Genomic DNA, 27,961 nt, shown 5'->3' with positions numbered 1-27,961 from the left:
TGCCTACATTAATGGGAGTCTCAGCGAAAGAAAAGGGGTGACACCTCTACCTGTTGCTGCTATACGGGAGATAATAAGTGCCCATCTCCCTCCAGAAAGGCCACTCAGACACCCACGGGGCCGCTGACGGTATAGTCGAACAACAGAGACGCCGCCCAAATCGACCCCAGGCTGCTCAAAAGCAGCCCTCAGCTGGCACTCGGACCCCGGGCATTGCCCAAATGCCCCCGTTACCAATCCGACGCTGCTCCACACCCACTAGAAACACACTGTTAACCTTTGCTTTTTTGTGTCGCACAACGCAGCCGAAGTTTTAGGACTGCTCCATCACTCACTGTCAGGACTCGGGCGAAGGCCCGCCCGGCACTGGTGGCCTGTGGCGGCGGCTTTTATAATTTATTTGGGGATACTAACACTATTATCAGTGATTGAAAGTAGTGTCAGTGAGTGTCCCCAAATACATTATAAAGACCACCACGGGCCACCAGTGCAGAGCGGACCCGCTGCCCCGAAACTAGTGCCACCTGGGGCGGACCGCCCCCACTAACTACGCCACCTCTCCCAAATTCACAACGGAGGAGGTGGTTGATAGGGGCTACGTAAGAAGCAGCCACGCAGTGTCGCCAGGCCGCAACAATGATTCAAGTGTCTGCCATGTTTGCCTCGCGACCCAGTCCACAAAGTGAGATCACCACAGTACCAAAGAACAGGTGGAAATAAGCACACCAAAACTCTCAAAAGTTGCTTTTAGTGCATCAAGAAAGCACACGGCCCACAGTGAGTCGAAATATGGACAGGTGAAGCAGGACGATGGGTGCGCACATGCACTACAATTAAGTATTAAAATATTACGGTAGTTTCCTAAATGGAAGAAATGGAAAGGCTTAAGCAAGCCAATCTAAACGATGTAAAGATGACATACTCTTGAGGACGATCAAACAATGAAGAAGGTATGCCATTGTATAAGAAGCATGGAAATTAAATAGACAAGCAAGTCTTTCAATCAAGAACAAGATGCTGACCAAAGCCCACGATATGAACATATTTTAATGTATTAGAGATAACAGTGTTCGACAATAGACAGCTAAAACATCACTAAATATAACCACGCATGAATAAACAACACAGTCTAATCAGAAAATATGCATAACAATAAACCATCTCTGTCAGAAAACCATGCATAACAAGCATGAAAGGCAAATATTGAAAAGCCGGCACCACTTTCTAGTCTTACTGAATAAAGATCATAATGAGCCATAAACAGAAAATACTTCTGCCAGCCATAATGATTCATTTTTTACCACTATGGTTCCATGATTCGTTTCCATAAGACATTAGGACGTACCCAATTGTGAAACATTAATGTACCTTAAAGACTGGGCATAAGATCAACTCAGCATGTCAATTTTATCTACAGTAATTTAGACATTCTTGAGATTGCATCTGCAACCAGAAGGGTAATTACCCTGCATTAAAACTTGCTTTTATTAGGTGGCACCACCTCAAGCACCTATTACCAGCCTTCACTTCCCGACCCTGAAAAGGTGCACTGGCTGAAGTTCCCAAAGCCAGCTTTCCCTCATGCTGCTAGCCCTGCCGCTGCATCGCTCTCCCTCATGCCTTCAATTGCCTCTAGACTGTGCCTTCTTTTCGCCTCTCTGATTGTGCTGTTCTACGCTTGTTCTCCCTTGACTTTCATCTCTTATCCTGCTTTTCTCCTGCTGACCGTTACTTTATTCAGCTTTTTCCTCTTGATTTTCATCTCTTAATTTTGCATTTTTCTGCTATTTCTCCTGTTTCTTTTCATTAATGCTTTTCTCCTGGTGCTTTGTTTTCCCCTCCCTCTCCGACTGCTGCCGCCTATTTATCTGCCTCCAGCCTTGCCCTTCCCACCGCCCCTCCCTTCTCCCACGACCTACTTAATATAAGTTGCAGTACGTGCAGATGGTGCGCCGATGATGTGTCAAAGCAAGCCCGTCTTCGCCCGAACCGCGGCTAACACCTGAACCCATAGTTCCCAGTTTACCCACAGGTACGACTCCACCGTCCTCCAGACCCTGGACACCGGATGCCCCAGTGAACACTGGTGCCCACCTCACACTGCACTCTATGGTAGGGCATTTCTCCTGTGCCAGCTGCACCTTTTCCTGCACCAGCACGTCCACAAAGCATCACGCCGACTTCTCACCATGCGACACCAGCAGCGACCGATACCACTGTCTACTACTCAACAGGCTCCATTTTCAAGCACTCCACAGGTTTATGGGGCTTCATCACCACCCTCAAACTGGACAGTCTTCCTCATCAAGACCTGGCTCAACCCTTCATCTGCCCGTGACATTGCTACAGTCATTCTCAATGGATACATTATCACTCAACATGACTGCACCAACAAGATGGGAAGAGAAACAGCCATCGTCCACAAAGAGACCATAAAGTTCACCACCACCCCGATGGAATACGTCAACTTTAAGCTCTACACGGACGATGAGACATCCATCAGAAGCACAGTCTCACTCCGACCCCCAGCTTCTGCAACACCATAGCAGACTTCATTGTGCCCCTCCCTCGCCTCAAAGGACTACATTTACCTCACGGACTTCAACATCTACTTTGACGACCCCAAAGACAACTCTGCCCCCCTCCTCAACAGTATGAGCAGCCTCGGACTGACCCAAACCTTCAGCGACCTCATGCACACCACAGGACATACACTGGACCCCATTTTCACATCCAGCAACCGTGTCAAATACAGCCCTGTTACATAAACTCACATGGACCAGCCACTCCATCATCCACTTCAGCATCTCCAGCCTCTGCACAGCCTCCCCCAAGATGGCTAGTCCCCCCCACCGCAGGTGAGAAACTTGGAGACCCACCGGACGGATGCCCTCAACACTGACAACCCAGCCACGGTCACCAACCTGGAACGGTGAAGTAAGAACTTCATTGCGCCAACAGCATCACCGCCATCAAGAGCAATAATCCCAGAAGATCATCCAAAAAGGCCAGGGGGTACACCCAGGAACGCAGAACAGAGAAACGTGACAGCAAACAGCTGATAGGGAGATGGTGCACCAGCAAGGACACCTACTAATTGCACACCACAAATTTCAATGTCCCAATTCTGCACCACAAAACATAATTACACTCCACATAATATCGCCCAGCAACACATAATTGCACTCCACACAATTACACTCTACTCAAAACAACATAAAAACACCACACAAACGCACTTTATGCCACATACCAGTAATCCACGTAAATGCACTACACACCATGATAATTCTAATAAGCATAATTTCACACAACACCAAAGTTCCACAACACACAATTCAACTCCACACACTTCCAAAACACCACATAATTCTACAACAAACCACATACCTTCAATACACACCACAGATTTCAACATCATGCCACAAAATTTAACAGCACGCCACTAGCTCCACAACATGCCACTACACAACACTCAGTACCATTCCACATAACTCCATAACACAAAATCTCACTCTACACAAGTCCACAACAGTTAATACCATTTAATTACTATCCACATAATTCCAAAGCACACCAAGCCACATATTTCCACCACACAACTCCACAACACAATCACAATACAACCCATATCTACACCGCACTTCCACCAACACAGTTATCTCTCCCCTACAACCACTACCTCTCTCATTTTTCACTCCAACTACCACCTCATCTCACAATTCTACTATCCCCTCATATGCTTCCCTCACACTCTGTATCTCCTCTCTGTACTGTCTGCTTACGCATGCTACCTTCCTGTCCCACCTCGTGATGTGCACCAATCTACCTCTCACCACCCCCTCTGGATGCCCCTCTCACGTTCTCATGCACTCTTCCCGCCTATCTCATATTGGTTCACATCAGGCCTTCGAGCACTGTTTCTATCCTTTGTCTTTCCAAGATTTCCATCCATCAAAGCCAAGATCTCCTCCTCTTATTGGGGTATCTTCTGTGTGCACAGGGGGACCCTATTTATGAGTCAGTGGGGGGCTCTCCCTTTCTTTCTCACACACACTCTTTCTGCTGCTCTGTCTGGAGTTCAATCACCACATTAGTGCACAAATTACCTATCCCTCTCCATCTTTCTCTATCGATTGTGTGCAACTCTCAACCCTATCTTTTCACCATGCCACACAATTCCACTACACGCATACACTACACACCAGCCAATTTCACCCCACACAATTACACAACAAAAAATCCGAAATCAACCCACAAAATTCCACTCCAAACCACATACGTCAACTCCACTCCAAACCAAAACACATGGGTAAAAAACAGAAATTTACAACACCAATAGCTCGAACTCTCGCAAATGCAAGACAGATTGCATTGCAAAAGCTGTTTTTGTTATTTCTTGTGTTTTATGTACTTTGTATTAAGCAACGTGAACTATCACTTTACTATTGTTGATCCTTGTTTAAATGGGAAAAACAGTAAAAAAGAATTCTTCACTTCACTTAAACTCTCACGGTTTGTGATTTAAATGGAAAGGAAAGCAGCTCTATATGAAAATATATGTATCAAGACTTTCCAAGTTGCCTAATATACATGGTAGCTAAAATAAAACTAATTTTGGATACCTGATTTGCACCAGGCTTTAAGTATAAGAAGCAAGCATGTGTGCCTCCTTGTCTGGAGTCACAGTGACCCTTTTGGTGCCAATTTGAAAATAATGTTAGTTAATAGCCAACATAAGCAAGATTTGACAGCACGCTCCTCGATGGTTACATGGGCAACCTCTGCTAGAGGAACTGTCAGTTACTGGAGGTCCTGCGTTGCAATAAAAAAGCCTGTCACTTCATACATCTAAAAAAAATGTATATGTGCAAATCATCATCTTCAGATTATGGACAGACGTGATGTAAGCTACAGTACACGAATCACAATCAACCCTTTTTATTTAGACAAAGTACTTTGTAAAGGAGTTCAAATTATTCATTTGACAAAAACATCTACCCAGATATAGGCTAAAGGCCAAGTATGGTGCACCACTTCTGAAAAGAATCACGTTAGAAAACGTCAGCTAAGGCAAGGATGCAAAATACATATTAGTTCGTTGGTTTATGGAATAAAAGGCACACACATTCACCGACTATAAAAAAAAAACTACAAATCTGCGAAAACTGTGGTTGGACCTTCGCATCACTCTAATAATGGTATAGCAACATTTTTTACTGTTACCGACCAAAGATTACTGTGATATGTACGGTTTTTCGAGTTAACGTCAAGGTGGCAAAGTGATTTACAATAACTGTAAACCAAAGACGTATCTATCACAAAATTATAAAGATGGATGATTGAAGAATACATTTCAGTTTTAAGCAGTCAGGAAAATAAATATTTGTGGCAATCCAAGTCCATCATGTTGGCTGAGCAAAAGTATAAATTACTAACCACTGTTTTATTTTTGCCAAACATCACATGCGCCCGACAATATCCCAAATAAATACAAGGTTATCGATGTCAGAAAGGCACTGCAATTGCCCATGCAGATGCCAAACTTCCGTGCAATACCAGATACGCTACTCGGTCTTCAGCACGGTCTTTGCTTTCGCATCAAATTACTCCTGAGTCTGTCAAAAATCCTTATTGTACTTTGTTTTTGATTTTGCTCAAGGTTTATGCCTGCAAGAATGCATGGTTCCAAAACGTGGACTGGTTTTCATATTTTGAAATGCACAATTTTATTACATACTTTACCAAAATCTGAAACAATGGTGAATGCAGTGATATCTGTTACATCATAGGCTTGATGGACCCTGTTCCCGCGTGCATGTTACCATTTACAGAATTTGTAAATCTGTCATTCATGGGAACCTTCCATTCGAGCACAGAAAACTCACAGTTTACCATGATTTAAAGTGGGATCTCCTTCATTGACTATGATGAAGTGCTTTTTTAGATCTCGCCTATGACAGCCCAACCACCGTCCCTTGTGAGACCTTTTATTTTCTAACAGGAGGCTTAGAAAACGCCCATTCAATCAATCGGGATTTATAAAACGCGCATAATTACCTGTGTCCAGGCCCATTACTTAACTTTGTGGACTTCATTGTCACTCATTTGCTTGCTTCTTATTGGTCAGCTGCCGCAGGATTCTTGCCTCATTTGTTTGCCCCTACCTTGAACCATGGGGTGCATTTCTTACATCTTACCAGTGTTTATTTTTTTCGGGCGCTACTTTTTCTTTGTGTTAAAGCACTGCAGGAGACCGTGTTTTGTAGCTGCCTTCCTCATGTACTTCTCCCCCTGTATGATTCTCCCGTCCAACGACACTCTATTGTCTAAGTGTTTGCACCCAGAACCTCCCTTCCATGCTCAGTTGTAAGTGTGCTTGCTCCCAGTTGCTCCCTCCAAATCCTGCTTCCCGAGCTCCTCCAGATTTACCCCTCTGTCGCCTCCTCACCATCCACACGGATTGAATCCGTTACAGCAGATTTATTAAATAAACTTTCAATGTTCATTTTGTATGTTTAACCCCTTCAATGCGGATGACGAGCTCAGCTCGTCATCACCCACGGGTGTCATGTGCTGATGACGAGCTGAGCTCGTCATGGTGCCACTAAAATGGCATTTTCCAGCACAGGAGGGGGAAAACGCCTAGCATCCAAGTGGTTAAGTTAGCATAGATAGGCTCCAAATAAGCAATCTACTAGGTTTTTCTCATTTTACATTGAAAGCTTAAGCTAAGAGAGCAATGACAAGTTTTCAGTGGACATGGTTCTCTCTGCACTGCCTTTTTTTCATAAAACAGTAGAAATAGGATTTGTTCTGTGCGGTTTTGCTGCAACAAAATGAAATATATTTGGCAGCTCCATCTGAAATGGTGTTCTAACTATACCCCCTTCATAGCTGCCAAGGTTTCAGATTGCTGTGTGTGACATTTTCATAATTGTTATTTTGAGTGACATTTCAATAACTGAATGACACTTTCTCGTGAGCAAAATCAAGCAGTGAAGACAAGGGAAACATACAAGCCCTGTGGAAAGTGAGGCTGAGGCACAAATAGGTCAAATCCATTCTGTATAAGTTCAAAAATACTTTAGCTTGCTCAACCCTATAAAAATCCTTAGCTCAGCGGTACACCCTGGTCCAGCGTGCTGCAGAGCAACACTATAGGTTCTGCTCACTTCGTGCACTAAGAGTTGAGTTCATCGTAGTTAAGTTGCACCACAGTGGGTTCACCTATTAGACCCAAGACGAGTTAGTGCAACTTCTAACGAAGCTGAAAACTTTCAGTGAGCAGACACACTGCTCAGCTGTAACACAGGGTAGGCAGCTCAGAAGATAATCATGACCACTCCCGCTGCTAAAAAGCAAATTTTCATTAGCATTTAGCAACTTGACTAGGAGATCTCTCGCTCTCATAATCAGGCACTTTGCACCGGTAGCAATTGGCAGGCCATGGCCACAACAACTCGTGGACACCCGCGGCAACGCCGCACGATTCTGGCTCAGCTGCACACTGGACTGGTGTACTCTGGGCGGCTGAGGAGCCACTTCAGCGGCCGCCGCAGTCTGCGATTCACTTGACTAAACTACAGACGCTGTTGGGGTCGGGTCCTGGGATCATATACCGCCAGCACTGGCCAAAACTTTATTCAATCTCATGAACTGTCACCCGCTCAGGTAGCAGGGCGGACTTGCCTAGGACTGTGTCGGACTCCTGACGTCAGTGAACGTAATGCAGGGCAGTGTAATGTGTCCTATGATGTGTTACATTGTAGCAGAGTAGCAGCTAGAACTGCGAGCAGCTAAGCCAGCTCTTATGCCTTCCCTGAGCAGCAGGCACCGCACACTTCCACTGCAGGTTTCAGTCAGTATAGTGCAATATAGCAGAGCCTTGGCTTGACAGATGATGATGTGCTATAATGCGTGACTTTGCATTTCAGGGCAGTAATGCGGACCACTGCATTGAAATCCATTAATCTAATGCCAGATGAGTGGTACTAGGAAAGGCTGCCACTTTTGCAACAAGTCAATTACTTGTCTTGTTCCTAGAGATGACTATGAAGGGTTTATTGTATTTAATACATGCAGACATGTGACGTTGTTCTCTTCCTTTTTAGCTTAAGGGTTAGCATCAATTATGCATTCTCAGAGTGCCTGGCTCCATGATAGCCGCACATTAGTGAGGCTCCTTGTGCCAGCACTAATATCCAACATATTCTAGGTGATATCCCTCAACCAACAGTGGCATAGTAGTGCACTTGTGTCACTACTGCTGCAACCAATCCGGATTTGGGCCACGGAGCCCAGCGAGACGCCTGATTGAGAGACGCCTGTTCTGCACCCAGCCGAATACACCATGGTGCTGCGGCGCCGACACCTGCACATCTGCAATCCTCTATGTTGAGCGGCACCCTGGCGGTACATGTGCAGCGGAGTCGTGTTGCGTTGGGGGGCGCCCGGGGGGGAGCCATCTAGACTTGACTCTGTGGTAGTGGCAGACTGATCATTAGACTAGGTATTGGGGTTTGTGAGGAGCACACCACTGCTTATTCAAAAAATTAAACTAGTTGCTCAAATGGTGCTGCGGCTGATCAGGGTTGTCAGTCCTGAATGACTAATGTGTAGTGGAGACAAGTAATGATACTCATCCAGCCGCGCACTGTTCACTTGGTGTTGTAGACACACCTAATCAATTTATTCAATTTATTCAATGATACCAGACTTGTAATTCAATTCATTACTCGTGTGCATTGATCATCTGATTAACTCAATCACTTGTAGCTGTAAACATAAATGTCACACCGTTATAGAAATGTACATATTTTTACAAGCATAACCTCTTAGCAGCTATGGAACGTCCAGCTCTAGAGCTGAACGTTCCATTGCGCAGGTGAGGTTCGAACGTCCAACGGCCGACGGCAGCACTCCTGAGGTAGTGGTGCCGTCGGCCGTTGGAATAAGCGCAGCACCTAAGAGGATAATAATATACATTGGTATACATTATTTCATTGCGTTTTCATAATGTGTTTTGCATTTATACATCATATCCATAATACTTCGTTGATGACCAATGCATTTCGGTACCCATCTGGTACCTTCATCAGGGGCCAATCTGAAAGAATAAACAGAAGAGTGGTAATGCGGTTGATGATTTCTACCCATGGGTGCTTGTATGGACTGTCATGTTTGTGTAATGAAGGGATTCATACCTGTGGTCTTATGGATCTCAGTGCTGTACTCTATTGGAAATGAAAAAGGTTTGTGTGAATGACCTACAATGACTCCAACCTCCATATCGCGTTTACCTCAGATCAAAAAGAAACCTTACCAATGGATGAACGGTAATTGCCGGACCAAAACTGCAATAAAAAATCACAAGCAGCTGCTCACTGTGCATGCTAATAAAATATTCTCTTATGCCAATTCCAATAACTCTAACGTCTCTGATAAATGTGCTATGTGCACCACATACCTCAATAGTGAAACCGGACACTTCTACCTGTAAAGACATGATAATCCAATTCAAATATGCATGTATGTATAACGCTGCCCACATCTCCTACACATCATGTAGCTCCCATGCTTGTACATACCTCACTTGCCTCCAAAGCGTAACACTCTGTAAAAAACGCCAAAGAACAAACCATAAGTGTTTGTCACAAACCGATAATCATTAGGCCACGCCTGGGGGCTGTGGAAGGCCCCGCCCCCAAGATTCTATCCATGAGTCTAGTGAGCTCCTGGGCATGGGGACACAGGTGAAGGCGAGGCACGAGCAATCCGACCTTGGATCAATGGGACTCCGCTGTGGCAGCGGCCCCAAGGGGAGCTTGTGAGTGCCTGCAAAGACTACATTGGGGGCCTGCTCATGCTTCCCAAGGGAAGGGACCGGTCTGGAGGTAGAGTCCCCCCAGATCACAACTGGGAAGCTCAGGAAGCAGTCTGTCTGGGGAGTGTGAGAAACCCCTCTTAACTCAAATACACATAACAGGGCCACGAAATGCCTGGACACCACTGGGCCCTTGCTGTTGTAGCAGTAGAGAAGGTAACTACCCACATACCTGTTCTGATAGAGTGCACAGCGCAATTCACAGAAACGTTGGTCGTTGAGACCATTTTTTTTCCAGGCCGGAGCTGGAGGCCGTGGCGAGTAAGGCCCCCACACAAACACAGACTAGCAAGACTGCCCAATGGACACCAGCCTTATCCAAGACACTTGTGGATTTGTGACCAGCAGGACGCCGGATCCACTGATTCCAGCAGGCATGAGAAGTGGGAGAATTTGCTTTTGGGACTTGACCCATGTGGATTTGAGCGCCGGTCACGTGGTGCGTATCTTGGCTAATTCTGACCTACTGTGAGTCTGCCCCTCCCTCCCCCCGACTGACTGTGGGGCACTCCGCTTTCCCTGTGCAAAGTGAAGGGGCATATGTGGTCGACTGGGCACACTGTAGACAATTCACAAAACCATTGGACTCAAACACAAAGGCAAAATTAGAATCTCACTAAGCCAAACCACATTTTGAGGGTATCAGGCAACCTGGTCCCAGCCATTAGACAGAACCTTTGGTTCCCATGCTTATACCCCAGGCGAACTTTATGTGAACCTCCAGATGTTGATGCTTCATATACAAAAAAGCCTCACCCCCATAGACACTAAGATAGACACTTCCTACTGGGGCGGATAAGCGAACACATGCCCTTGATAAACAAGAAAAGGGCACCATGACATCAGAGGACCCCTTCACCCAATTTGAAGAGGACAGATCCGGCTACAATGAACTCCTGGATACGAGTAAGGAACACAAAGACAGAGCAAAAATGTAACTTTGGAGGTCAGATCCTGACAAAACAACCTGCACGTAGTGAGCATCCCCAAGTCGACAGACACTGGAAACATGGCCAATTAAGTTAAAGTTCCCCTAAAACATCATGTTTGGCGCTGACAACTTCTTCCCACTAATTACTGTAGAGCAAATGCACCGCTCCTTAGGCCCTCGGCCTCCGTGGATGAACATAGCTAGACTATTCAACTACAGAGACAGAGATATGGACCTACAGCTTACCCGAGAAAAACACAAGCTGATGTGCATGGGATAATGAATTTAATCTTTCCAGACTTTATCCTAGTGATAGAGAAGGCAGAGAAGGCCCGTCCACGTTTGCATACCAAAGGAACGCTGCAACAAATTGGGATGCAACACGCGATGCTATACTCAGCACGCCTGAAGGTCACAGATAGAGAAGGTACACATTTCTACTACACTCCAGAAAGCTGAACCATTCGTTAAAAGACTAATAAAAAAAAGTCAGACACTAGCAGAGGAGGCAAGTGAGAGAGAATGAGAACATTATACCCAACATCGCACATGACCGGTGGCCCTACCATGTTAGCCCTAGGCCTCATGCTCGCCCTGTAGACTATGGACCACTGGGAACCAAATGCTGAGAGACATGCAAATCTACTAATAGGATGTCACCCAGCCTTTCTAAATTCCACACATGGGCTGGCAGGCACCACTTTGGCAGTGTTGATAGGCCACTCATTAAAAAGGAGGGAGAAAGAAACAGAGATCCATTCAGCTTCCAAACATAAGAAACATCAAGCATCAAAAGGGAATGGATCACTTGTATTAAAAAAGTCTCAAATAGACGATGTTGGAGACTCAACCACAATACCTTGTAGGCGGTATATCTTGATTCTCCGCCTCATTGGTTATGTGGATTGAATTATCATAGGGCCCATCACTTGAGTGTCCCATTCTCCAAGTGACCTACATTCCTCCACCAGAAGGAAGACTGGCGGGATAGCGACAGTCATGATGAGTGGTTAAAAATATCAATTTTTCTGTAAAAGAATATTTGGTGGACAGTAAATTTATAAGATTACAAATAAATGGCGGTGTTAAAGTGGGGCAGTTATTGATCCATAACATCTAGTGAGCAGTCAACATGTTTAGACCAAAGGTGCCCAAGCAGGTCAGGTGGCCTTCATCAGGACTAGAGGAGAGAGGGTCCAAATTTTAGAGACTCTCTTGGTGTAAATGAAATGAGTGATTTCGCTTACCACTCTTCGTTATGTAGGCACAGGCTGTTGCCCATAACTTAAATAGGAGGCAATTAGTGCTCCTTAAGGCAATGGGAGGAGAAAGACGTTCCTCAGTGTGACATGTCTTCACCGGCACTGCTACAGTGACACATCTTCCCTGGCACTGCTGCAGTTCTTCAAGGCATTACGGGAAGCCATAATCGTTGTAGTGAGATCTGATCCTCTAAGATACCACAAAGCATCAAACCAGGCATAAGCTCAAATTGTGTACCGGTGTGCTCATGCCTTTTCCAGTGAGCAGCGTATCAAAAGGTGTGACTCAGCCACGGGAATAAGGTGACACCAGCCCTGGTCTTTCTGCGAGAATAATGGAATCTATAACTAGCAATGGCCTTGCAACCCCTAAATATTCCCAAACTGTATAAGTCACCTAATCGGGGCATGGACTTGCAGCTAATAAATCAGTTAGAGAAGGAAGAAAGGATACGTCAAAATCTTATGATCCACCCACCGTCGGGACCAGGAATGAGATCTCAAAGCAATATCCCAACTCTGTTGGGCTGCAACATGGTTGTGACAACATCCCCCCACAGCGCAGAGCCCTCAATCTGGTTTGCATTGAAAACAAGGACTCACTAGCAGCAACAAATGAAACTTTGCATCTCTACTCGAAGGAATGGGAGAGGATACTCACCTCATATGGCAACGAGGCACCAACTAACGCCAGCCCAAACCCAAATGGAAGCAAGCACTCACAGGGAGCTTTATGGTCAACTATGATAAGAATTCTGCAGAGCTCAAATTTAAACCTTTTAACAAAGAGAGCGCTGGTTGATACACAGGGAATAGGGCAGATGTGTGGATGCTCCCCTGTCCTAGGCAAGTTGTCAACACTTCAGGTGACAATGTGAACTAATTGTTGATCTCAAGGACAGGATTAAAGACAGGCCCCAAATGATGCAGATGGGTGAAATGAGGAAATCCTTCCGGCTGGAAAGGCTGTCTTACACAATAAAGGATCCACTAAGTTAATCAATCCAGGCCCGGGCAGCGAAATGAAGTAACTAAGTTTGTGTGGGACTCAATTGAGATGGCTGAAAAGATTTTGAGTGCGGCAGACTTTTTTCAGGTCTGGGGGAACACAACAACAAAGGAACTGGATATTCCCAGGTACTAGAGTCACACAAAAAAGGACAATCTATTAGGGGCCTGACCAAGAAAGTTCTATTCCGTCCAGAGTAATGCACGTACCAAATCCATGGGCCCCCAAAATGAAGGGGTAATACGCCACTGTGGCGGGCTTGCCACAGAATCAGATGTGGCTACAGAGTAGGGTTGGCTGTAGGGCGCACTGAATACAACCAGCCTTTTACAATGACAAGACACTGCTTCCACCAGTAATACTAATGCGCTTAAGATATGCTCCTGGAATATAAAAGGTCCGGCTAACAAGTTTGATGATGCAGAAATCTCTCAATACATTCAAAATTGTTGAAGTAATCCTCCAAGAAACTTGGGCTACAGATGCACTTCATCTGGAGGGCTTCATAAACTTTTACACACCAGCAGTCAAAGTACACAAATATGGTTATAGCAAGGGTGGTCTTGCAATATACGTTTCAGCTACTAGTGATATTGAATGCCAAGAGGAAGAAACCGACAAATCTGGTTTGCAAATTGTGGAAATGAGTGTTAAGACATCAACCAGTCAATCTTAGAAAATTATAATGTAAATGTCTACATTCACCTTAATGCTGCAACCAGGGCCAAGGTAACAGATGAGCTTATTAAGACGCACTTGGCGTTAAAACGAAAATAGAAGGACTATGAATCAGACTAAAGAAAGGGACTATGAATCAACAGCTACAGGTGACTTCAATATGTGGCTAATGAGTAAGCTGCCTAAAAACGAGGTCACAGAAGCCCACAATGCCCTTTGGATGATTCCAACTCAGGTGCCACCTCATCTCTCCCCCCCCCCGTGTCTGAAAGATGATAGTAGATGTCAACGTATGCATGTCAACTTAGAACATCTAGGCTTCAGAGTTCTAAATGGCCGATATAACCCTGACAAACCACCCGGGCTTTCATTTTTAAACAGTTCCGACGCATCACTCATTGACTTCACTTTTGTAAGCCTCCCATTACTACCGGTTATCGCTTATGGACTTGGCAAGAAACTGGAAAGCAACCATAACCCACAAGAAACAACTCAAGATCTAGGCTTAGAAACACACACACCAGCAATGGATCTATGAACTCCAGGTTACACGATTGTCCTCAAACGCATAAATGCAAGGTGGCCTCCCTACCAGTACTGGCAGAAATAGCGTAATCACTGGTGGTTAGTTCCATAACAAATGGTCAAACACAATAAAACTCACAGATCAACCCAAAAAAACAGTCAACTCAGTTACAACAAATAGGCAACAGCAAGAGAGCAAGGTCAACTTCCTGGACAGGAGGGTGAGCAACCCCATGAGCAGGACAGCCAAAAAAAGTAAATGGTCTCTGGCGGGCCCTCAAAGGGTCACCTGAGGATTCCGTTATACTGAAAGACCTCAGGGCCGCAAGGAAACAATGAAAACTAGCAAAATGTCAGCTTCAGTCCCAGGTCCCTTTCTCGATCAAGCTGCTGAACGAGAAAGAAAACACCTCCACTTCTTTCTGGCAAACAGTAAATGGGATAAACTGACCCCTCCCTAGGGTGACTGCCTTCAGTATCTGAGGCCACCTGGCATTTTTTGAGGAGTCATTATTACCAAGGGAAGCAACACAGGTGCAAATCAGATGACTTGGAGCTAGAAAATACTCTGCTAATCCCATATAGTAAGTAAAAAATGTTATTTGTATAGGATTCATTAAAATCTTTACAAAAATATAAAACGCCATATAGGGAGAGGGTCCCAACACCAGTCTGGTGCCCAATCAGTTCTTGCTCCGTGCAGAGGAAAATTCCAAGGGGGGAGAGGGATGGGGCGCAGGGCCTGAATGGCATTCCACCAGTCTTCTATAAGGAGGATTCACAGTCTGGGCTGCTCAACTTGTACCAGTTTTTAATGCCGTAATGCAGCCCCACACTATTCCTTCCTCGTGGAGGGGCTCAAGTCTTACCCGAATATACATGGGAGGGGAATACAGATATATGTGCAGCAATGATCAATAGACAGAAGCAATTAAAACTTGTTCGAAGTATTAGGACAGTGAACAGAATGAAAAGTTTCACCATTTAGCAGGTCCACAGCCACACTTAAGTCGAAAAACCAGAGAATCATAGCAAAAATTGGGGGTAACCATAGGAAGCAGACCGTACTCTCCTACATCAGCAGGCTGCTGCGCTGAAGCATAAGAATGTAGAGACCTAGCCAATGACAGAAAAGAGCACATCTGCTAACACCCAGAAATGGATGTTTATTATAACAAAAAGCAGCTGTACCAAGTACTTATAACAATAGGCATCCTTACCTGGTGCTGAGATCTTGATCAGGCTGGCAATGTTTGTATGTTACAGATTGCGTTGTCGCAATATGTATGAAAACAACAAGCACATTTGCACAACGTATGTATAAACCTTGTACATGATGGCAAAGTAGCATGATCGTGTTCTTGTGAAGTTGATTCTGTAAGCAAGTAAAGTTTCCAAGAGACTAATTCCGATTGTCACGGATGCAAAAGTGTGTCACAAGTCATCGTGCTAAAGTGAAGGCAACTTTAGGAAAGACCCATGTACATACATGTAAAATGGCAGTGTTTCCTTCCAAGCCTAACTGGGACATGTGACACCCACTCCTAGGACATAAGTCGACTAAGAAGCTATCCAAATGGAAAAAAAGCTCTCCTGCTAAAAAACAACAGGCGAGGTGGGGTGAAACATGAAGTTGAATTGTTGCTAACCTCGTTACACTAGTTCGTGACAGATCAAACAGAATAACACCTAGGAAGAGAACAAGAGGGGAGATTCAAGACTGAACGGAGACCCTATCTGAGTAAGGAGTGGCTAAGAGTTTCGAGAGGAAAAAAAAGAAAGTATAACATGAAATCACTGCTTAATTAGTTTGTACGAAGCACTGAGGGTTAACAGTAACTGTTCCCATGCCCTTCCCACGTCCTCTGCTCCCCAACACCTTTCTCCACCCTCCGAAGATAACTGCCTCTCTCCCCATCTTATTAAAATACATGGTCAAGAAAAAGGATCTGGAAGTAATGTGAAGGGGGGGGGCGGAGGAGACACTCCTTAGTTGCATAAAGATTTTATAACTCATTTGATTGTGGGGTAAGAGACAGTGCTCACATAAAGCTCGTGCACAGACCTTCATTCTGCGTGCATGGGCTTCAGGGGGTACATAGTCCTCGGTCTCCTGCTTCCGCTCCTCCTGCCTAAGAGTGGTGCCAAGCAGAAATACACAAATCTAAAGACTGGCCAGGCAAGAACAACATTTCACAGATGAAGAAGGCCAGAAATAATGGAGTTTATTATGCACCATGATTTAGCCGAAACACCCGCATCTCTGCCTCTCAACCAAATCTGGATGAATGCAGTCTGGCTTCCCAGAGTGCATTAATCGAGGTAGACCAACAGAAAAACGATACTTTTGCAAGTCAAAACGAGCAAAAAAATCCCAACTTTAGACCTTTTTGAACACACAAAAAAATCCAGCCCTGCCCATATTATCTTATTAATTAGATCAGAACATATCCTTGGTGGCAGTTAAGTGGACTTGTGTTCGGATCACTTGGGTCATGTGACAGATGTAACCAGATCCAGCCCGCATCTCTTCTCTCTGCAATCCATACTATCTACGTTTCTAGGTTTCGGTACTCTGTTCTTTTGCGGAAAGTACATTAAGAATCATGTACCCTCAAATACAATGCGCTTTTCTGTTTTTGCAAGCCTAGGACTTTCAGGATATTTAACAATATCAGGCCAAAAAACGTTATTAATTTTCATAAAATGCCACCGGAGCACAATGAAGAAAAAAAAATGACGTGTAGTTACTTAAAGAAAGGCACGCAAACCTTTAACAGAACCGATAGAATACATGCCGACTTGCTGAAGTTGCCTTTTCTGAATCACAAAACCCCTCCACTAGACATAAACCGCCCTTTTTTCTCTCTACCGCATGATTAATTACTTAATATCCTATTAATTTGAAAATGAGGCTGAAATTCTGAAGCTTTCATTCTCTACGCAGTTCGGCCTTGTTTGAGAAGAGCCGATGAAGCCGTTCATCAAAGGTGAGCAGCCAAGGTCATGAAGGCCGTAACTCTTCAACATTCATTACCTGCCCTCGGCGGTAATTAACAATGGCAACATTACCATAAATCAGCGTCTTCCTGATTATTCACTCAGGATGAACTGTCAGTCCACTCTTAGGTGTCTGTTCTCCACTGCTGCTCCTCCCCTCACCTCAAATTCATTTGTACTTCAGCAGTGAATACTAAGTGCTCACTACTGGCAGTGTCACCTAAAAAATACACCTGTAAAAAATAATTACGTGTGCTATTAGCAATATAGACAAAAACCTGTAGCAGCAGGAGGGAACCTGACAGTGCCCTGCCGACACCGCCAAGAGTCCAATAGGCACCGGAATCACTTTGGGGGACTTACCCTTTGCTTGCCGCCACCGCCGAGAGTCAAAGACACCACCAACAGTGCCGTCGCCGCCCCGGGACTACAATTCCCTGCAGCCCCAGCGGCGCGCTCTGACGACGAGGGCAGCAGCGTCAGGAGGCGCATATAGCACCCACAAGCCCTCTGCGTTGCGGGACGAGCCGGGCGAAGACTGGGCAAAGGGCGGGCCGTCTGTGGCTGTCAGGGGCTTAAGGAGGCGAGGCTGGGCCACCCCTCTAAGCCCCCCCGGATGAGACTACTTGAGGCTTGGAACTCCTACTAATGTGGTAACCCCTACAATTCTTTTAAATCAGTCAAAGCTTGCCCCCCCCCCCCCCCCCCCTACGTCTCTGGGGGTTTGCTCTGTAGCTACAGCTAACCCTGCTGAATCCATGTCATTCCTCATACCCTCTTTCTTTGACTTACCTTGTGCTCAGATTGTGCATGACGTGAATGTTTCAATAGAGGTTGCCCCGGCCCCACCTCCCCTGGCATGCATAAAGGTTCACAAACCTCGTGCTAGATCTAAAAAGTCGAAACCTGTTAAAAATTTGGCTAAGAGAATAGCATCCATACCTGATCCTGCACAGTCTGACCCTGGCCCTCTATCTTCCACCATAGGACCTCCCGTCTGGGCTACCCATTTATTAATTGATTTGCAGACTCATATGGAACAGCTTATCAATACCCATTTCAAATCTTTGTCTACTAGGATTGATAGACTAGTTTCACTGATAAACAACAAAGGTCTAGGGAGAGCACAGCCATGCACTTAGTTGGGGAATCCCGCTAATATAGGGGCTTCAGGAGTAACTAAGCCTGTTACTAAGGGCTCAATCCAAGGTGCTAGTAACTGCCCAGATATTCCTACACATGATTTGGCCCCTCTAAATATGATAAAACCTATCCTAGCCCCGATTGGCCCTGGTCTAACCAATTGTCCTAATCTGCCTGCAGTTGTACCAGGTCCAAAACCGTCTGGCCTACTCTCCAACCCAAATATTCCCGGAACTCAGAGCCCAGATTTAGGTAGGCCCCAAAACAACCCTCACCAGAAATCTGTCGAAAATGGACCCTTAAAATCTCCTCCTCGCCCCCAGCTGCCCCCAGAAGTATCGCCATATGTGGTGGTGCTCACGGGAGTACCCCGACTGGCCAGCGAACGAGGGGAAACCTTCCCTGAGTTAAAGAATAAAATCCTCTTCTGGCTAAGCAGACATAGACCTCTAATGGGAGCTGGCCAGGGGGAGATTCTATTTGCGCGCAGAGTCAGTTGGTTGGGGATTAGACCCAAAGACATCTGTGCCGATTGTGTAATAGTCAACTTCAGGGATCCTAAAGTAGTTGGACACATATTAGCTAATGGAGGGCCTCTCAATGCGGGTACCATTAGCACCCGCCACCTGGGGTATTTTTATTCACGAACTTTTGTATCGGGTAGGCCAGAACCATCTCATTTCCATCATGGTGGTCATGAATTAGACTACAACATTCCAGTGGGTAATAGATATAGTGTATTGAGCAACATAGATTGACTACTATCATCACCACGTGTAGACTGAATGGGACCAAATTGGTTTGGGAGCCATGTTCTGGAGGGTCTGAGCATAGAGGTGGGGTCCCATGAGCAGGTTTCCAGAACTAAGGTGGGTAGCACAACTACATCCCCATCTTCCCAAAACTTAGGCTAAATAGAAGGGGAAAAGGAGTTGGACATTCACATACATATAGCACCTCCATCTTCTAGTGTGTTCCAACTCACTGAGGATTCCCCAGCCAAAGGGGTGCCACGTAGACCACTAATTGGGTCTTGGAACATAGCAGGGTTGGGGTCTAAGCTGCACAATCCGGAGTGGGGAGAGCGGATAGATACTTACGACATATGGTTGCTGTCTGCCCCAATAAGGGTAGGATACGCGTCCTTTCTTTCACCGGCTGCGCAGGGACCCAGGGGAAGACCCTCGGGGTGGTTATGCATTTGGGTTGCTTCGCACCTAGGTTGCTCAGCCAAGATAATGGAGTCTCATTGCCCGGACATCCTATGCATTGTTCTTACTTTTCTGGATGGTATGTCGCTGGCCGTGATTAATATTTATTTACGTTGCCAACCGCACCAGTTGGGTTTATCAATTCTGGATGCCCTAGAGGATCTCCTTCACTCTTTTCCCTTGTCGTATCATAAAATCATAGGTGCCGATCTTTATTGTCATTTCGAACCACTCTTGGGGATCCCTTCGGTAACCTCGGACGAGGATGAAAATTGGCTGATCCCTGACTGTACTATGTACCCGGAAAAGTGCTTACTACCCCTGGCCCTTGTGATCAACAAGTTGGCTGTCTCACGTTCTCTCAGGGCCTGTAATGGCAGAGTTCTTCCAGACGATCCGGGTTCAAGTACCTTTAATAGACCAGGGAAAAGCACGACCACATATTATATCCTGGTAAATGTAGAATTCTGGGCCCGATTGAAAGCTTTTTCTGTCATCCCAAGGGTCGATAGTGACCATAATTTATTATCACTTGAATTATTAAACACTTTGGGTCACCGTAACGAACTGGGGGTAGCTGAGACTACTATTAACTTGAACCTGGTTACAGCGGCAGGTGGTAGACGAATCAGGTGGGCAAAGATAGCGTTAGCGCCTGATAAGCTAGCAGAGTTATATCGTCACGTCGCATGCTCTCTAACAGAGGTTTCTCACCTCTTGAGCTCTAATTACGATCCCCTCAATCTCCACTGTCAGAGCTTGCAGTCTATCCACAACAAGCTTCTTCGTTCCCTGGCCGGTTATTTTTATACTACCAAAACTAAGAGGCTAAGGGTAAATAAGCGTGAACATTGGTTCAATAAAAACTGTAGGCTGGCTAAAAATAACCTGATAAGGGAGGTAAAATCGGGGTCCCAGTCAAGCATTAGAAATGCGAGGGAAATTCATAAAAGTTTGATCAAGAAGGCCAGGGCCGAGTGGGAGGCCTCAAGGTGGGAAAGTATCAAAGCAGCCCTGGAAGCTCGGGATTATAGGTCTTTCTGGAACCTTGTCCGAGTTGGGTCGGCTGAAGGGATGTCTGCTATCATTCCTAACCTTAGTGAAGAGGTTTGGCTAGATCATTTCAAGCCTCTCTATTCACTCAGCATTCCCGAATCCCGTGTAGTTCGAGCAACCCAAATAAGTACTCCTGAACCAGTGCACCCGGAGGCCCTGGGCCTTGTTTGCCCACCCTGTACCCTCCTTGAAGTTCAGGCGGCCCTCAGAAGTTTGACGCTGGGGAAAGCCCCTGGCCTCAATAGGATCCCTAGTGACCTATATCGTAGTGAACAAAAAGTTTGGGCTCCCTACATTTGGGTTTATTTTAACGCCATTCTACAAGGGTTGGAGATCCCCCCCCAACCTGGCTGGGAGCTGAAATCCTTCCCATTCACAAAAAAGCTTCCCCTCTTGACCCGGCCAACTACCGCCCCATCAGTTTGATCGACGTCCTCCAGAAATTATTTGCCCGCTTCCTTTTAACAAGGTTGCAGAGTTGGATGGACGAACACCACATCCTAACCTCCCTCCAAGCGGGTTTTCGTGCAAAGGTTTCTACTATTGACCAACTGTTTAGATTACAGTTGGCCTACTGGAAGACGGTTTCTATTGGGGCAGGTAGCTTGTATTTGATTTTCGTGGACCTTCGGTCCGCATTTGACCTGGTCCAAAGGGACAAGCTTTGGGCAATATTGTTGGAGATGGGTGCCCCGGCCTACCTGTGCCATCTATTTAAACGTATGCACCAAGGTACACACGCAAGGGTGAGAGTTGGGAGGAGTGGGGAGCTGTCGGCTCCGTTCCCGGTGGAAAAGGGAGTTAGGCAGGGGTGCGTTCTGGCCCCCACGCTCTTCTCCCTCTTCCTTAACGGGTTGATAGACCACCTACTGGGAGCAAGAGACCTGGACTCTCCAAGCTTAGCGGGGCGCAAGATACCTGCCCTAATGTTCGCTGATGACACCCTCCTACTGTCAAAATCATCTACAGGCATACAGCGTACATTAGAGGCATTCTGCTCCTTCTGCAGAATGAGGAACTTGGAGATTAACCTCTCTAAAACCAAGTTCATGGTTTAAAACACCAAACTAGCCCATTGTCCTCACCCCCACTTGGATGGAACAGTGTTGGATCGTGTGTCTACCTTCGATTATTTGGGGGTTACACTAAATGACAGAATGGATTGGGGGCCTCATATGGCTAAGGCTAACCTGAAGCTGGCCCAATCATCCGGCGGTATCCTAAAGGTTTTTAATGATACTTCTTCTAAATTGCTGGGTCCGCACATGGAAATTTATAAAGCCCAGGGGAGAGGGGGAGCGCTCTATGGTGCAGACTTATGGGATCATGTCAGCGCTGCCCCCCTATCTCTCACTGAGAATAGTTTTATTAGGCGTCTTCTGAGACTCCCTATGAGTACCCCCCCCCCCTGACTCCCCTTCGGCTGGATTAAGGTTTGGTTCCCATCCAGGAGATTGTCTCTAATCGTCCCCTCCTGTATTGTAGATGTCTTTCGTTGACCCCGGAGCTCTTGAGCTATAGGGAGGACCTGGGGGATCTTTTGTCCAGGGGGAGCATGGGGAAAATTCCCTGGTTAAACCACATTAAGCAACTCTTGTCATGCCTTAGGTAGGGGGGACATGTGGACGTCCCCCGACGAGATATGTTCCCTATATTCCAAGAAATTGAGTGCGGCCCTCAAGCGCTACCGAATGGAACTTATAACAACAAACTCTTCCATGGGCAGACTGACCGACACCTTTCTGGATATCAAGGCCCATCCTCACTGAGAAATTGTTGGATGATATCCAGCCTCCCCTGGCCAAGAAATTATTTATCCAGTTTAGACATGGTTCATTTACTCTTAGCGGCTTAACACACAAGTGGTCAAATGCCCTATATCAAATGAGTTCCTGCCCAGGGTGTGCGAGTAGCAGAGAGACAGATCTGCACGTTCTGCTCTTCTGCCCCTTTTACGCCAAGGCAAGAACGAAATGGATCATTCAACTTTGTAAGTCCAGGGGTCTTAGGGACTACAGGGAGGTATTTAGAATCCATAAATATGATACCAGCCCCCTGGTAGTGTTTGCAACTGCTAGATTTCTTTTGTCCATGTGGTACTCGAGGTGTGCAAAATTATAAAATGAAAGTCCACAAACTACCAATCCTGCAGTAGTATAAACATTGTAATGAATGTGGTTCTCTATATGTACTAGGGTTAGGGATTGTTCATCGGGAGCGCTGTTTCTTTTTTTTTTATTAACGTATCCAATCAAATTTTATGATTCTTTTTTAACCACTCCATGAATTTTCTGTGTGCTAGGATTTTAATGTACAACTTCTTAAAACATCCTTATGTTTAGCTCTAATTGTTTATTTTTATCTGTAATTATGTACATATGTCTTTTTATGGTTCTTTACCGATAATAAAAGCTTTTGACTGACTGACTGACAAAAACATTATTAGAGTTCTCGACGGATGCTGGTAAGTTTCTATAACCACCTACGCGTCTTAGCACAACATTTGATTAATTGTACTAGAAGAACTATGTTAAACACTCTGAAAGAAGCTAAAAGCGAGTACTGCAAGTCATAAATGAAGAAAATCATTGCAAAAGCCGTGTCACAGTTCAGCACAGTGCCCTTCTTTTGTCACCAGGATCCAAAACAAAAGAACAAGCTCTAGTGTGACTCCAGAGAGCAGCGAACCCAACTTCCGTCCTTAGCAGCAAGGTCACAGAGTAGTCTGACCTCCAGTTGCCCCCAGCCCGGAACTGCTGCTCCCTTATTCTCCGTGCTTGGCCCCCATATCTAGCTCATTTCCACACCTTGACAACAGCCACGTTTCTCCTTCTGCTTTCCAGGCAGCTGCATTCATATCGCTCCATTTATTCTCCACTTAACAATATCCCTGTCCCTTAAGTTTTCAGCGTCCTTTTCCATCCCTGTTAAAAGTAGGAAGAAAGTTGAACAAAGAACCTCATTTTACATTCACAAATTCAGTTTTTGCAGTATATTTTTAAGTCAAGGAAGAATGATCGGGGTGTGCAATCAGACCTATTCCTGAAAGGGTACTCCTGCCACCTGAATATGACTGAGCAATCGGCGTAGAACAATCACATTAAGCTTCCACCAATGTGCAAGGCAACATCATGCAGACCAATGGAATCGCTCTTTTATAGACCAGGGTTCAGTGACTCTCCTTATAAGCTTCTACCACTTTGCTGCCTTACTGTTAATACGAATGCACGTTGATTTAAGGCAGCTTCATAACATTTACTCCTACCTTGCGGCATATCCGGAGGCAAGAAGTGAAGCTCTTGAGCGCTGACATGCATCCAATCAAAGTCGTCATACAGGTCCTGATGGTAATCACAAGGGCCAAGACCAACATCGAAATTGCAGCCCCCTGAAAAACACACCGTAAAATATTTCACTAGTTGCAACAATCAGGTGTCTTTGGTCGTGAAAATCTAAACTGTGAAACTAACAATCTTCATTATATGACTGTTTTTTAGTTAGTTAAGAATCCTTTATGCACATACAAGGGTACAAGCGTTTACGTTTTAGAGCAGAATTTCAAAGTAGGGAAATTCCTCTACTGTGTGGCCTCATCTTTCCATGCATAAACAGATTCAAGATGTACATGATCACACGTTCGTATATTAGCTTGAATCGTCCTCTATTTCTGAAAGTATGCCTTGTTCACCACTGTTCTGGCGAGGGTTGTGCTATACAAATATCAATGTGGACTCTAGAAGGGCGGAATAAATTGGTAATTTCACCAGATAATAAGGCGCCAAAATTAAGATAGAAAATGTACAGCACACACACACTTGGGACAAAGGAAAATTAAAACGAGTTAAAAGCTAAAACGAAAAGTAAGTGGGTGGAAAAATTAAAGAAAGCAAAAATGAGAAAAGAAAAGAAAGAAGTGAAGAAGGTACAATATCAATTATTTGCTCAGAACGTAAAAAAAGTACATTGCAGCTAAGTAAATAATTTGAACTCACATTTGCCCCCAAACTGCACAAAGATACAGTAGAAGTCCTTTAAAATCACTTTATTTCGGCCATCAAATGTGTACAAACGTGCAGGACAATTTTGAATTAGAATTTTTGCCCAACATTTCTATACAGTACCCATCAAGGTGTCCTGTGCCGAGGGAACGTCCTGCGATTTAGTATTACGACCGTAAGAGGTAGGTGACCCCCTCCTCTGCAGGTAGGGACAGCAGGCAAGACCCTTAGTACTGCAGCGGCCAAGGCACGAACATGAATTAATTGTGTGTATAACGTCAAAAAAGTAATCAGAATTCAAGCAGTTTGAGGAGGGCCATGGCAACATCAATATAGTACCTAAATGGCTCATCGAGACAAAAAGATTGACAAATATAATCAAGCGTGATAAAAAACCCAAAAGGGACACAGGACTGAAAATTCTAGAGTGGAAGATAAAGCAAACAACAAGCCAGTTCAGTAAGTTGCAACAAGCGTTTTTAAACACTTGACCCAAAGGAGCAATTAAGAAGGAATTCAACAGAAGGCCTGTCTACAAAAAGCAAAACGGCGTAATCAGAGCATCGTTCGAGAGAATCTGTACTTTTTAAGAATATTCTAATGCAATAAAATCTATTTGTAAGGATTAAACGACGAGCCTTTGTTTAGTGGGTTTGACGGCTCTGAAGGACTTATATTTTCAAATGGAAGGGTTGGTGTCAGGGAAATGTGGGGCAGCAGCGCAGGGAGGACTGTAACAAAATAAACATTAAAAAAACACTTCTGCTCCCCTTGCCACAGGCTGAAGCTGCCAAACTCCCCTACAGCCAATCCATTGGCCTCATACCCATGAGATCAGTGTCAGGATTAGTCGGAGCGGGCTTGTTTTGCGCTCCATCCAGAGCTGGGAGACTGTGCCTGCTGGTCTCTCCACCTAGAAACACAGGTGCATTGGAGAGATGTCAGCGCGCATGACTGTTTGGCCATCCTAAGACAGCCGGACAAATCGTCACGAGAACTGACAGCAGTGCCCATCCCTCCTACTCCCCCTGCTGCAATGCTGTGGCCCGTCCCAAGACTCTGCTGCAAGATAAAAAATAAAATGATAATTTTTAAAACATTTTTGCCTGGGTGGGGGGGGGGGGGGGGGTCGACACTGTGGTAAAGTAACTTCCCAAACAGATTTGACATTACTTAAAGTATCCACTCTTTTGAGGTGGGGTTTGGGAGGTTGAGTGGATGCCGGGAGACCAAAGCATGAGCAGAGGTGTAACCGGTGAGAAAACACAAACTAATGCATTGAATAAAAATGCTTCAGTTTTATGCATTGACTTTTGCAATGACACACTTTTAAATCATGTTGAATTTTTTCAAATGCTAACCACCTTGTCCTCTGAACTTTTCAGTTTCCCCGAACCCTTAATCCGGCAACAGCACCAACAGTCAAGTTTCTGGCCTGCATTCAAGGGCAGACATCAGAGTGAAAGGGCACCAGAGTCGTACAATTAGCAGTAGGTTTTCAAATATGTACATAGCTTTTCAGGCTCCATTTACAGGCCTCCTCTTTTAAAGTAATCAGCTAAGTCCGTTCCAAAAAGCAAATACATGCATGGTTGCTCTGCTAGAAGTCGATCTGCTTCGCCCATGGACAGACCAATAAAAGACCAAATTCAATTGTAGGCGGATAAAATATTTCAAAGAAACCCACTGCACTGAATAAGTTATTGCTTGGAGGTTCATTTAGCAGCCTAAAGAAAGCAATAGAGAAGGGAAGCTAATTTAGAGCCAGGACAGTATACCATTTTATGCGTAATCAGCTGCAAGCTAGAGTTCGTATTGGAGCAGGGCTGCTCACACCTTCTCCTTCTAATCACTCAGTTTAAACAAAATAGTACAATAAAAAATATCAGAGTGAGGGTCTGGCTTAGTGGCCCACACCTAGCTCTCTTCAGTCAGCCATGCTTTTGAAAAGGGTGAGCAAGGACGAATTGAAACCTAGAACACTGGGGTAATCTTCTACCTGCTGGACGGCTACGGGATGGAATTTGGTTACGTTTTTTTAAAATGTAATGTTTCCCAATAATATTTTCTCATACGTTTTATTAACTGAATATTGGGATGTTTTTTGTTGTTGTTTTTTTTGTTGCTTCAATGTTACATTTGGAAAAGTTCTTATTTTACGACAATGTTTAAAACTTCGTTGGAGAAAAAGATGACTAAAACGGTTAGTGAGATCAATTATTCTACTGAGACTTTTTCTTTAAACTTTAACTCCTAAACACACACCAAGTATTATTGATGGTGTAATTGATAACATTTTAACAACTGATTTTAAGAAAGGAAGGGAAGAACAAAGGAAAAAGAGGAGTTAAAGAGAAAGGAAGGTATGGAAATCGAAGAAGGAAGGTTAAAAGAAAGGGGAAAAAGAAAGAACGGACAAGGAGAAAGGAATTGGGGGAAGGAAAAAAAAAGCAATGTTAAAACATAAGAGGGAAGGAAAACATAAGAGGGAAGGAGAGTATGGACAAGACGAAGGTGAAGGAAGACAGTAGGGAACGGAGAAGTTCGACAGGATGAGTGGCTAAAGGGAAAGGAAACGAATCACAGAGGGAAAGGAAAAAACAGGAGGGAAAAGTGTGAAGTATTGTGAGTAAAGGAAAAAGGCATGGAGAGGAAGAGAGAGACACAGAGATTCAGGGTTTGCAGACTTGTGAGATTGTCCTTGAAACTAATCTTTCTGTGATCTGATATCTTCCTATTTGAGTGTCCAGGCATCTTTAGATCTTGCTGGCAAAAGGCCGGCATGCTGCAAGTTTACATCAAAATGAAAGAAACCATATTCACGTTGACGGATTACAATATCTATCTGGCTCAAAGGATGGGGAAGGGGCAATTTTAAATTCACCAAAGTCTAATAAGGTAAATCGGATAAAGCAAGCAGATAGGTAGACGATGGACAAATAGATACGGGAGCTAACTGCTCCACGCCAAATGGCAGCCCAAACATTTATGATGGCCATACCTAACTTAAGATGAACCATTTTTAGGGCTCGCACCCAGCGTTGCACTGCGTAGCATTGCTAGCGCAGGCGAAAGCCCTTTTGTCCGGGGTTTGAAAACGGACCCCGGAATTGCACAAGCTTTACATGTGCTTTTTCATTTTGGGTTCCGCTATTGGGCTTGGCGTGCGTATTTTTTGTAACAGAGCACGCAATAGGCCAAAGGCGGGCGTATTGCTCCACCCATGGCCTATTGATGTCTGTTACGCGCACCGAAGCCCATA

The 27,961-nt window shown here is 45.0% G+C and overlaps 1 protein-coding gene across 7 annotated transcripts in view; it reads right to left on the bottom strand.

Annotated features, from left to right (window-relative positions):
• PTPRK (protein tyrosine phosphatase receptor type K) overlaps nt 1–27,961 on the bottom strand; it is a 1,685,403-nt gene that overhangs the window by 1,373,984 nt on the left and 283,458 nt on the right. For all 7 annotated transcript variants that reach the window (XM_086927009.1, XM_086927007.1, XM_086927008.1 and 4 more), the window contains exon 2: nt 23,967–24,089. In XM_086927009.1, the coding sequence (XP_086783135.1) occupies nt 23,967–24,089 (123 nt within the window). The remainder of the gene's footprint in view (nt 1–23,966; nt 24,090–27,961) is intronic.

The sequence above is a fragment of the Lissotriton vulgaris genome, chromosome 6 (assembly GCF_964263255.1).
Source record: "Lissotriton vulgaris chromosome 6, aLisVul1.2, whole genome shotgun sequence".
NCBI classification, from domain to species: Eukaryota; Metazoa; Chordata; class Amphibia; order Caudata; family Salamandridae; genus Lissotriton; species Lissotriton vulgaris.
The sequence above is the reverse complement of the archived record's forward strand: the minus strand, read 5'-3'. Positions and strand labels throughout refer to the sequence as shown.